Source organism: Pangasianodon hypophthalmus, chromosome 26, assembly GCF_027358585.1.
Source record: "Pangasianodon hypophthalmus isolate fPanHyp1 chromosome 26, fPanHyp1.pri, whole genome shotgun sequence".
NCBI lineage: Eukaryota > Metazoa > Chordata > Actinopteri > Siluriformes > Pangasiidae > Pangasianodon > Pangasianodon hypophthalmus.
The window spans coordinates 12,164,646-12,178,271 of NC_069735.1; the positions used below are offsets into that span (position 1 = coordinate 12,164,646).

The following is a 13,626-nucleotide window of genomic DNA, read 5'->3' on the forward strand; positions in this document are numbered from 1 at the left end:
GCATCATGTTAGCTAGCTCATGAAGCTCCTCAAATGTGTGCTAAAACCAGTTCAAGGTTATAACACAAGCCCTAACTTACTACACTACTACTATTTATTAACTCTTAATCACTTCTTAAAAAGAAAAAAAAACACTACGGCTAACTCTTGCAACCTCAGTGGTGGTGTAATTTTTTTTATACTTTTGTTCAGGGGCGGAGAGAGGTCGAGGGCTATTTGCTAATGCTTAACAGCATGCTGATTTTGATGGATCTGCTCCATAAGTACCGGACTTGCTCTCAGGTGCGCTCTCTCTCGCACGCGGGTTCTTCACAGATCATAGAGCATCCTCCCTCTATCGCTCTTTCTCATTCCTGTGAACACACTCTCTCTCTCTCTCCTTCTCACACACACACACACACACACACCTGAGCCCCCTAGTGCGCTCACTCCACGTAACATCCATCACACACAAACTAGAAGGCTCCTTCAGCTGGCAAATAACCTTCATTCAAGGAGTGAAGTGGACATGAATAAAGACTTCCACACAGTCACTTGGGGAGTAGATATAGCAAGACCCACAGGAAAAGATGACACTGATCCATATTCAAATCTTAACCTTTAGAGCAAAAACAAATTAGCGTGAAGGAGCAGCCTGCCATCTTTACCACAATGTGAAGGTGTATAAGCAGTGGCTGTTTGTTGGGCAATAATTTTAGTCCAGATTTTTGCTTTGTAAGCAAGGAAAAATAACAAGCTGACTGCTTTGTAGTTGGGTATCTGCTTACACACAACAGTTAAAAAGAAAAAAGCTAGCTAGCTAGCTTCATAATTCTGTTTTAAAGCCTGATTGTTCCCCAATAGCACACAACTAATTACTTGGGATTTAATTTTCTATTTCAGTGTTCCATCTACCACAGCTTTAGGCTTTCTTTACCCCACCTGAGGACAGATGGTGACTAGTTAGCTAACTAATTCGTTGATAGCTTCATAATTTCATTTTCAAAGCCTGATTGTCCATCTATCTAGCATGTTAGCTGTGTAAGCTATCATTTTTTACCTACTAACAGACATTGCCATTGATAAATTGTTGTAAATTGTTAGCTTGCTAGCATCATAATTCCATTTTTACAGCCTGATCTTTTGCATAAGACACTCTTAGTCAATGAACATAGCTGGCTAGTTAGCTGACTAGCAATCGCCATATAAGCTTTTTTTTTTTTTTTTTTTTTTAAGTATACCTACTTACAGACCTCACAGTTGACTCATTGATATCTAGATAGCTTCATAATTTCATTTTGAAAGCCTGATGGAATAGAATGCAATTGAATTTTCTAAAACAATGAAAATAAAACAATTTTATTTCATTGTTGCACAGTCTGCCACAGCTTTTGGGTTTCCGTAGTATACCTGAGGATGGATCCTGAACTAGCATGAACTAGCGACAGTGTTTCTATGAACAGAACCATACTAATACCCATTGAATATCATATCTAGCTAACTGACAGGTAAGCCATACGTTTTGTTACACTCTTATATACAGCAGAGTTGACAAATATTGAGAAGTTTGCAAGCTAGCTTTATAATTCCATTTTAAAAAGCCTGACTTTTACCAGAACACATAAACACAGTCTACTTTTCCCCCCACTCATCTTAAACACTACCACCTAAAAGCATTTGGCTAAACCATGTAGTAGAATTTTGTGTCCCACTATTTTATATATTTGCTTTAGATTTCTTATTTAGGGAGGCCAAAGGTGGGTTTGACTCTGACGTTACAGGGGCACTGACTTCCTTGGACTCCAGTTTTGAAAGCAGGATGTGAAAAAGGGAAAATGATAAAACGTGGCCAGGCATGGGAATCTAGGTGCCTCTTTATTTATCTTGCAACAAATTCAGATTATGAATGCTGTAACTCATCTTATCCAGGATGGTTGAAGTGTTTGAATGAGAACTAAAAACCTCTTGAATCTCATGATGGCCATATGAATCAAAGCGGAGAGCATGAGGCCTGTCAACATAAACGCTCAGCACTGACACACAGCCTTGGGGAGAGTCATTTTATAAGGTGGAGCTGCCATCAAAGAAAATTGAGCTTTGGGAAAAGTGCCTAGTTAGAGGAAAGATATGAAGCTGGGTCTTCCTGAAAATGGAGGCCAGAGAAGTAGTCTAATGTATGGGATTTTGGATTAATGTTCATGCCTGATGAAGATACTCATCTCGGATCAGCATGCCGAAAACGAGTTGTAATCCTATCAATGAGAAGAGAAACAGCAGACGTCTGCTTGTACTGACTTGCAAAAGGCTTCTCCCTGTGTTAAGAATGGTATTAGCTAGCTAATTTTTTAACATTGTAAGATAATGTTACTTTGCTGACTCCTAAGCAGTATAATTATGTAGCTACTGGTTGAAAAATACTTGAAATCTTGACCAATGCTTGACCAATTCCAATGCTTGACCATACACATAAGCAAGAAAAAAAAAACAAGAAGTGTGTCTAAGGGTTTCCTGTGAAGCAAATAACACCAAAGACTCTTTTCCCATAAAATAATGCTTACGTGTACTGTTTTGGCAGATGCGTTTATACAAAGCAACTTACAGTTGAGCTGAGCAGATGAGAGTTAAGTGCTTTGCTCAAGGGCCCAACACTGGCAGCTTGGCAGTACCAGGATTTAAACTCATAATCTTCCAATCAGTAATCTCATGGCCTTAGCACTGATGCTGCCTTGAAAAAAAGGCAAAGGTACATCAACTCCACTCTCCCTGTAGACTACATTTTTGTGCAAACATTGTCTGATTGAGAATGACAGGGTGCTTCCGGTGCTGTCAACAACAATGTCTGACCAATCTAAGCATGCGGTGGGAGGTGTTTGCCTGACCAGCTTGATGGAGCATAAACATTAGTCCATCCACACTCATCCACACTTAGACAAATAACAACAGATCCAATGCTAGATCTGTGCTAAGTCCCCTGGGAGAAACAGGAGGTCAGCCAGTCATCGCTTCTAAATGAGTGCGATAGAGACCTCATCATGGCGAGCCTCCTTGAAGCTGGTAAAGCCATGTCTCCTCACTGTATCATTGCTAATGGGAATGGATTATGCGCGTGCGGGGGTGCGAGACATGGTTTAGCGACCTTCAGAACGCTTAATTGAAACAAGTATCGAGACCTGGCAGTGCCGTAATCAACAAAAACCATGGGCTCATTAATCATTATAAATAGTGCTGTCGCAAAGGCGCGCACCAGCATCATCAGCTTCTTTTGTTTGTCTTCTAGTGAAGAGTGCGACTGGGCCAGACGCGGGTTAATGGGAGCCGAAGCACCATTTCAGTGGCGACACTGATGAAAATGGGTGCGCAGGTGACAGCGCTCTATAAGGCTGATCATTAGGAAGTAATGGGGATTGATGCACTACGGATTGAGTTGGAAACAGAGCTGACGTCCAGGAAGAGTTCAAGTTGGAGCTGGACAGCTGTGATGTAAAGCTTAATCTCAAACGTCACAGAATGAGAAACCTGTGCCTTGCTTAAGCTTATTTTTCTGGTACTTAATCACCAGACTGTCACTTTCAGTGGCATGGTGCACTGTTATGGCCTATTACTGTGGATTAATTTCCAAGAACAGACTTTGTGGTAGTAGTGAAATAAAGGTTATGGGCCAAGCTGCTCAATTCCCATCCTATCTGTTCAGAATCCAGTACAGTGTGATTAGTTATAGTGTGAATGCAACACTATCTGTGCTGCACAATGACATGTTCCACCATGAGGACTGCAAAATACATATGGCCAAACCTGTTTGTAACTGTTTTGACAAGCATGATGGCACATTAGGGCATTTTGAATGGAGAATCACTGCACCTCAAACCATAGAAAACTTCAGGTGAAATATTAAAATAGGCCACAAACACTAGCTGAATTGCATCAAGTGAGTGCACTAAAATGAACAGGAACTATTAAAGGTATTTATTTATTTCCAGGATTAGCACATATTAGCACATATATTAGCACTTATTTCCAGGATTGACACAGTTGTTAATGCAAGGGGAGGCATAACCATGTATTTGGAAAAAAAATCACAAATGCAAGTTATTTTTGTCTAGGGATGTTATTTACTTACAGAAAACCAACATGATAGCTACCAAATAACCCTCCTAGCTAATATTACTGAAACATAGGCTAGTTATAGTTATAGCTACATTGCCATTTTCAGCAAAGATTGACTGGGGTGTAGACAAGATACTCTTATGTTTTAATACAGAAAATGTTTAGTGATAGTTTAGTATATTTCTTATCCCTGCCGTCCAGGCTCAAAAACACTGAACTTTAAGCCCCTCATTACATAAATGTATTTTGCCTCCACTTCCTGTTGAACAGTACAAGATTCACCCTCACAACGCTTTACATTTGCTGAATCTAACATTTGACATTTTTAATTTATTTTATATATTTCCAGTGAATTTCAGTAGTCTCTTCTGGTTAATCAGTACCTGCAAAATATAAATCTGTGTTTCATCAAATTAATGAATTGATTTCATTTAAGTGCTTGTGATGATTAGGTAGATGACCTTATCACATGCTGTACACTGTCTGTTTATATGGTTAGAAATAAAATCGCCCCCCCATAAAGGTCAATAATGCCCGTGAAATCCACGGAACAAAAATGAATCCATTCAAAATGGGTCTATTCATTTGTAGCGACCTTTATTTTGCATCCACATTGTAAAATCAGATTTAAATGCAGACCTTAAGGTCAAACAGATATCTAACTGGGTTTATTAGGGCTGGAAAAATAAATAACAAACTCCTAAATTAATCTGCATTATTACAATAATTAATATTTTACATTTTAAACATCCAATTAACCTTGTGCAAGGTTTTTATTTTAAATCAAATTCATCAACTTTAGATTAATACCAGATGTTTTCCACCTACCTGGAAAACAAACCACCCTGTTGCTTCACTCGGAAGGGTAGAAGATGAAATTATTAACTTTATGGAGAAATTATTAATCATTACATAGTCGAACACACAACGTTGCAATTTAATTACAAACATTGTATTAAGTGAAACAGAACACAGGGGAATTTACATAAACATTTGCTAAAGGTTTATGCATTATTAAAAGGCCCTGACATTGTTTTTCATTTAACTGCTTCACTAATTAAAGCAATTAATACATGCATTAGCGTTTAGATATATGATAATTAGCCATTATCATGAGTGTTTTGGCTGTGTTACAAAACATTCAGTGTATTTCTCATCCAGTTTGACCCAATTTTCTCATTGAAACTTTTGACTTCTAAAGTTAATATTTCTGCATGTTAAATCCTTTATTTTTATCAACATTAAGTTCACCATGGCCTTACTGTTACAGTGGTAATAGGGAAACAGATATTATACCCTTTCAACATGTGAAGTGATGTTAGTGACAGTGTGATAGGTCTTAGAGTTCAGCTGTCTTAGAGTTCATTTCTTGTAGATCTCTCCAGTAGCTAGTACTTGGGGGGGGGGGGGGGGGGGGGGGGGGGTAACTGAATTACCACCCACAATCTTATTATATAAAGACACGTCTAGCATGATAACAAACACTGTAAGAGTTAATGAAACACTAGGGATTTCCCTCTATGGTGTTGTTCTCCATTAGCATATTCAATGATCTCTTGGAAAAATATCCACAGAAGGGGAAATAAGACATGAATGTACCATGTTATGAAGAACTCAGAAAATGACACGACATTATTTAGGGAACGCCACCTAGAGATGTCAAATGGTACAGACATTTAAGCAAAATTTAATTTAAGAACCCATATTAATGTCCCAGGCTTTTAAAAGTACTTTGAAATCCTCTTACCACCTGCTGTCAAATACTGTGAATGTAGATGCAAAACCTTAATTCTCAGGTGGGTTACTTAACCAAACTTTCTGACACAATAAATAAATTTACTACTAATTTATATATATATATATATATATATATATATATATATATATATATATATATATATATATAAAGATGGAAAACTTAATATACACCAGTTCTACTGGCTTTAATGATGTTCCAACATCTATTTAGTTGAAACACCTTCTCTGAGAAGTTCAAATCAAATCAAATGTCTTGCTATAAAGTGCTGAGTCAAAGTTAGACAAAGAAATGTAAAAATTATATACACAAATTTATACAAATTTATACTGATCTCAAATGTATTCAATCAGTTCGCTTCTTTAGTTTCTTTAGGTTCACACTGGAGCTACGGGTCAGCTACCAAATAAAATAATGTAAATCTTTTCTGTAAATATACTAATCTCCAAGGCAGATATTACACTGTTAGGAACAAAAAAAGGTTTTCGAGTTTTCCGTTTGGAGAAAAGAGTTCTCTGTAGCACCCTACAACAGACAACAGAGGGTTTCTCGTTCAGAAAGCATTCCCTTTTAGCGATCCAGATTTCCTAACCATCCAAAAAAAAAACCTTGAAAAACCTTTCTTTTCCCTATATACTGTATACTACACATATTTTTTATTCTATACTTTATATACCACATTTGATTGTGATTTCCTAAATAGGGCCTCGATACTCTGCTTGTTCAGTCTGCTAAGAGCCACAGATTGTCTGATATCTTTCGTACATTTTTCTGGCTAAGTTTCAGGACCAATCAGGATTGTCTCTCTACAGTTTTCACTGGAAAATCAAAATTCTTTATTAAAGAGCTTTGCTTACAGGAAGCGATCAGTGTTTTGTTGTCTGCCATGCCAGTCAAATTGGTTCTTTCTTTGAAAGTCACATTTATTGATGAAACATATCAGATTCTCTACGAATTCTAAAGGTCTGGCTTAAGAACCTAGTCTACTATCAAATAATTTGTGCACTGTGTACTAATACTTCATAAAAACAAGCCATAAATGAAACACTTCCTTTGGATTAGCAAACAGACTCAAATTCAATGACTGTAAAGCACGACAAAGTGCATCATGCCAGCAAGCTACTTCATACTAACAAGCCACTCGCGCTGCAGGTTCATAAAGCCGTCCCATACATTAACTCCGTAAACAAAGCACTACAGTGACGAATGCTTGGCTTTCGCTTGCCGTAATTAAATCATCACATTTAATCAGAGGACGTACTCCAGGAGAGCTCTCTCTCTGAATAGAGAGGCCATGTCTCCATACGGCCAAGGCGATTAAAGACACATCAGCTAAATGAGTTCTCTATCGCCATGGGGGACCTTCTGTCTGCAGGAGCCAAGGACACAAGCACCTCTCACAACTCCAGCCCTGCTGGACACTAATGAAGCCAGCGCTGGCTAGAAGTTTTCTCTCATGCTGATCTATTAGCAGCTTCTGCTAAACCAAGCCCTAAGCCGGACTGTTTTACGAGAAATGTATGAGCAGAGATGACTTACAAGTTCATAACATGGAAAAGAGAGCACCTGTTGCATCAGTTGCATGAAAAATATAAAGAGTACACAGTATTAGTATTCTGAACAGTGGACCAGGATTGTACAGTTTACAGCGAACGTGTCAAAAGAGGAAAAATCCTAGTAAAACATGTAGAGATATTGTGGCCCACAAGAACAATAGCGACTACAAACTGCTGTTTTTTTTTTGTTTGTTTGTTTTTTTCAGCATGGCTTCACACATCTGTATTCATATGAATGTAGGTTAGGGTTAGCAGTGGAGTTAATACCTTTTCTTCCATCTTCATGTGTATGAAATTAAATTCAATCAACCACACCACCATCATGAAATCATTCTTTCAGGCAAATTTATAGCAGTATGATTTTATAATTCTGGTCTTGTTTAATATTATTGTGCTATTTCTAATACATAATCTATATTAACTTCAGATCCATAATGCCTATAGTTTCTATAGCAACACAGGGACTTGTATGATGGACACTCCATATAAACTGATTTTAAAAATGTGTTGTTGATACAGTGAGTCTTTTTGTCTGGATAAATTTATTTAGCATTTTTGGAAGGAGTCTCCAGTGTCAGAGCTTAGTAAAGTCATAGATAAAGCTGTAACTTTAATTTTTCAGGAGATGATTTTGGGTTTCTTAATAACATGACAAACTGTAATTTCTTTTAACAGTTTGTCATGTTATTAGTTCAGAGAAAAAAGAGGCGGTTGAGAGAATACCTCTTTATAGCTGCTACAACATTAGCAATAACAGGAAGTAACTTGTTTCATAGACATTCTACAGCACTAAACGTAAATATAAATGGTTAAAAAAGTGCAACCTAAATAAAAGGCTGTAATCCTTGACAAGTCGCATGTGGTATAAAAAGAATAAAACACTTTAGTATCTGTATTGGGCCACCACCCTGTTGTTGACTGTTTTCCTATAACAGTATGTCCATAATTCTTTTTTATTCCTTCTTTAAGCTACAAAGAGAAAGTGAGACTAATAGTGGATGTGATGCAAAAATGATTGATTGTAGCATCAAAAATGTAATCAGTTTAATTGGTAGCCCTTGAGTTATGATATTTGTGACATGCAACGAGTAACTTGGAATGTCCAAATGAACATTTAAGGAAGTAGGGGATTAACGTAAATCTGTAAGCACTTTTTAATGTACGTACGTGCTTCCATTTCTGAGTATGTAGAATGCAGTCAGAGATTTAGGTTCAATAGGAGTTTAAGTTTCTCTGAGTTCAGATCACAGGACTGCTTGAGCAAAAAAATAAAATAAAAAAGCCCTCAACTTCACAGCGAGATGTTTAGATTGGCTTGGATTGGATTGGATTGACGTTTACACTCTCAGACAAAGAGCTACTAAACCTGGGTTTTACGATACACACACTTATTGTTTTGTACCTTTATTTGTAAAGAAACACCATTAGGGTAAAAAGTTGGACCTAACTGTTGCATCGTTGTGGGTTAATTTACATTGTACAGTAGTTTGAGGAACACAACCGTACCTGTACACTACCCCTTTTTCTGACAGTGTTAGTGGGTTCGGATACAAGATTCTAACAAATGAATAAATGATGTACGTGAAATGTTCTATTGCAAACTTTACACACTAGTACGTATAACAGGAGCATAAACCGAACACATACATCAGTCAGGTTTTTTAACAGTAAGGTCCAGTGATCTCATTGTTAACGACAGACCTGGCCATAATCACACAGTCTAACAGGCTACAAGAAGACTCAGAGCTGCACGTTGTCTCCACCTAGTGGACAAACAACACAAACACACAGCACAAATCCTGCTTATATAGCTGTGTTATCCCTGTCCAGCTGTGTGCTGAAATCTCATGACATCTCACAACAAACAAATCAGCCACAGTGTAAGCCAATACAAAATCTCTCATCTTCATAGGCAAAACAAACTTTTATAACAATGACAGACATGTCATTTTATAACAATTAAAATACGGAAACATACATTTAAAATACTGGATATATGAAAGCACACAAGTTCACTGAGCACAGACAAAAGGAAGTCATTTTACAAAGACAAAAAAAAAATATTAAATAAAAACAAGGCTGAAGGGAAAATGGAGAACAAAAATTCCCTTATTAAGTATCTCTTGGTGAATTGATGAAATTTCTTCTAGAGCAATTTCTCCGAGCAAAGCCATTGAGCCTGGTGTGACTTATCCTTGGCTTGTGCTGTTGTCAGAGGCCTGAAACAGAAAGGAAGACACAAATTTAATGTATCCAAGTTCATATGTGATGTTCAATATTAAAACACACTGCTGACATTTTACAAAACTGAGAATCATGCATTTGTATAAAACTACACTCTGACACAAAAGAAATAGTAGTCATATACATATACAGTCATATATAGTTAAGGACAAGAGCAGACCCTTAGTACAAGGTTTAAAAAACAAAAAGGAAAAAAAAAGTAGAAAAGTATTTTGCTCCTGATTTACTATAGAGTGTGTGAAAATATGTACACTTGATCACAGGCCAAGACAGACAAATAAATAAAAAAAAAGGAAAAAACAAGACAAAAACGAATGAAAGTAAAACGAATGAAAAGACAAACAAAAGAAACAAAACGAAACTAAGCAAAGCTTTAAAAAACCCACGCTGGTTTTCTAATTATGTCCACAGAAGATTCCGTCTTTCCCATGAAAAATAACACATCTTCTCCATTTTGTGTGTGTTAATGAAATTTGCAGTTTGGGGAATTTTTAGCTAAAGTGCAAAATATCAGGTGGCATTTATGCAAATAGATTAATTTAGCACATGCAGTGCAATTTACATCAGCCTGCAAGTTACTTCTGAAACTGAGCAACAGTGTGTGCAAAATTAATGACATCAACCCTGAAAGTTCATTCTGAGGCTAGTTTATACACTACATGCCCAAAAGTATGTGGACACCTGACCATCACACTCATATATGCTTACTGAGCATCCCATTCCAGATTTAGTCCTCCTTCGCTGTTATAATAGCCTCCACTCTTCTGGGAAGGCTTTCCACTAGATTTTGGAGCGCGGCTGTGAGGATTTTGCTCATTCGGGTAGCGAGGACGGCAAAGCGCATCACTGGTGCCAACCTACCTGGCATTGAGGACATTTACACTACAAGGAGCATGAGGAAGGCAACCTCCATCAGGAAGGACCCCTCTCACCCTACAACTGGTTTAAGCCCCTCCCATCCAGGAAGAAGCTAAGAAGTATTCAGGCCAGAACTTCTCGCAAGCTGTCAGACTTCTCTGAACACTCCCCCCTTCCCACCTCCCCCCAAGGAACGTGATTATAACCCCCAAATGCACTATCATTATTTTAACAAATGCAATACCGTGGGCTCAGACTGACCTACCAACCAAGACTGAAAAATAGTATGACTCTACCTCACTCAACAAGTGCATTATTATTGTTATTGTTAGTACATTACTCTATGCAATAACTGCATATAGTATATTTATTCACTTAATACTTTTACAATGTTCATATGTTACACCACTGTGAATTTTCTTTTCTTTTTTTTCTTTAGCTGTACGCATCACCATCTCCCTACTGCTGCTATATTTTAAATACATTTCCTATTTATCTGACTTTGTTTGATTCTGTGTACCTTATGGTATTATTGTCTACATTTATTGTCTGTTTTTACTGTTGTCTTTTAGTTCTCGTCAATGTCCACTACACGTTGCACGGCAGTTTCCTGAAGGAAGTGTGTTTCATTTTTAATCATTGCCATGCGATGTTCTAAAAATGACAATAAAGCTGACTTTGACTTTGATTCAGCTACAAGAGGGTTAATGAGGTCAGGCACTGATGATGAGTGAGGAGGCCTATTGTGCAGATGGTGTTACGGTTGATCCCAAAGGTGTTCAGTGGGGTTGAAGTCACTTTGGAAATGGTTCTGGAGTAAACTGGCCTTAAGGCAAGTACTTCCTTCCCAGAAGCATGTTTACGTCAGTTGAAAATGAAATAAAACTGTTTTTTTTTTTTTTTATAAGTTTCTAATAACTTGTTTGATTTGTTTGAGTGTGTAAAAAATATTCTGGTTACCTTAAGTGTGTCCGTGGCTCTGCGTAGCTCCTTTATAACTGATGAGAGCGCTTCGGGGTTGATGCCCTGCTCACACAGCCGCACGCAGATGGACAACGACTCCATGTCAAGCCCAGTGTTAAGGAGTCTTGAGATCTCCAGGAGAACTGAGAAACACACAAATGCGTACAGTACTGAGAGGAGAAAATGCACAACTGACAAACAATAATATGATAACTTCCATGCATCCATTTTCTGTACCTCTTATCCTACATGGGGTCACAGGGGAGCCTGGAGCCTATCCCAGGGGACTCCTGGCACAATGCATGGGACACCCTGGACAGGGTTCCTTCAGAAATGCCAATCAGCCTACAATACATGTCTTTGGACAGGGGGGAGGAAACCAGAGTACCCAGAGGAAACCACTGAAGCATGGGGAAAACATGCAAACGCTGCACACACAGTTCAGAGGCAGGAATCGAGCCCCCAACCTTGGAGGTGGAGGTGAACGTGTTAACCATTAAGCCACCATGCCCCCCTAACATGATAACCTGATGATGTTTTTTTGAAAAGTTTTCTCACCTGTCAACTAGCGTGTAAAACTGTATTTGATTTTATTTCTACAGAGCCAAGTAATGTTACAACAAGAGAATTCTACTGAAGTGGGAAAAAAACAAAAAACTGAGTTACCATGCTATTTGATTAGCTACCTGTTATGGTACAACAACATTAGCAACTAAATGTTCCAACTAAATATTTACTTTCTAAGCAACTTCTTTTAAAAAACAAAAACATTTATGTGGGCAAGGCTATGCATGAGCTCAGTCTGTAACCTGACAAAAGAGGATCAGTGTCTTGAACCCATCACGATTCCATAATGCATATTAGACAACCACATAAGCCATAAATCACAATAGGGTGTGCTGTTAGAGGAAAATAATCAACAGCGGGGTGGTATGATGTATCCTGACACAAAGCTGAGTTCCTGTTACCACTCCAGAATTGATTATTTTCCAATAACCACAAGAACCCGGAAAAACTATTGTTACAAAGCTCTGAAACTGGAGACTCCTTCCATAAATGTTAAGTTCCTTACAGAAAACTTCACCATATAAATCAAACGTTTATAGATCTTTGTTTACTAACATTTAAAAAAAAATCTGTTTATTATTAGACTTTTTAGATTATATGCAGCTTCTGCCATACAAGTCCGTGTGTAAGCTGTTACTATAAAAACGATAAAGTATTGGAATGAGCTCATTAATATAAACCTGTGATTTGAATTACAGCCAGAGCTACTGTTACAGAAAACTAATCAACACCTCCTAAACCAATCAGAATTGTGGTATAATATCAGAGATAGAAACGTCAGCCCCATTCACAGCTGGTATGACATCTGTGTAGCCCCAAAATACAGGTGAGAATGGGTGTGAGCGTGTGAGTGATCAGATCAGGGCCACATCACATCAGAAGTGTGAAAATAAACGCATGGTCACCTTAGTTACCAAATCCTTTGTCACGTGATCACTGGAGACTTATTGAAATGACACATGAAAATGCCAGGTGTAAACTACTTGGGGTGTCAGGAGGGGTTGGGGGCGTGTCTAATTTGCATATTAATGAATATTCATAAACCCAGCATATTATGTTTTTTTCCTAGGCCATTTTTGGAAGTTTTTAGGCATTGAATAACTTTTTAATTTGTTTTGAAATTGTATACTTTCATAAAAAAGAATGTATTTATTTATCTATTAGAGCACTTAATAAAAAATATATTATAATACTTTGCCGGTAATAGTTAGCTCGCTTTATTAGGGTACACATCAAAAACACTCAACACAAAATAACACAAAATAAATTCTGAAACTAATTCTGCATTTTATTCCGCACCTAACAATGACTTTAGGACGAAATCGCACACTCACCGTCCATCGTTTCCCGGACAGCGTTCATGTTTGTATTCGCGGCACTAGCCATGACCGCTAGCTTAGCAACAACACTCCTTTCTTCCTCTCCGTCTGGGGTTTTCTCTCCGATCCCTAAGTATTCTTCACGTTACTATAAAAAAACGAGTTCACACCTGTATAGATAGCTCTCTCGATAACAGATTTATAGATTGAGGTCCATTCACATTTCACGTTAACAAGAACCGTATCAATAAAGTTTCGCTATATTTGAACGGAAGTGAAA

At 37.7% G+C, this 13,626-nt stretch overlaps 1 protein-coding gene across 1 annotated transcript; it reads right to left on the minus strand.

The window, feature by feature from the left end:
- Positions 1–8,783: 8,783 nt before the first annotated feature.
- Positions 8,784–13,600, minus strand: mzt1 (mitotic spindle organizing protein 1). Its single transcript, XM_026931998.3, has 3 exons — positions 13,362–13,600; positions 11,458–11,603; positions 8,784–9,614 (listed from the first exon to the last, which is right to left on the minus strand). Exons 1-3 carry the CDS (start codon positions 13,411–13,413, stop codon positions 9,585–9,587), a joined length of 228 nt encoding a protein of 75 aa, XP_026787799.1. The 5' UTR covers positions 13,414–13,600; the 3' UTR covers positions 8,784–9,584.
- Positions 13,601–13,626: the final 26 nt, after the last annotated feature.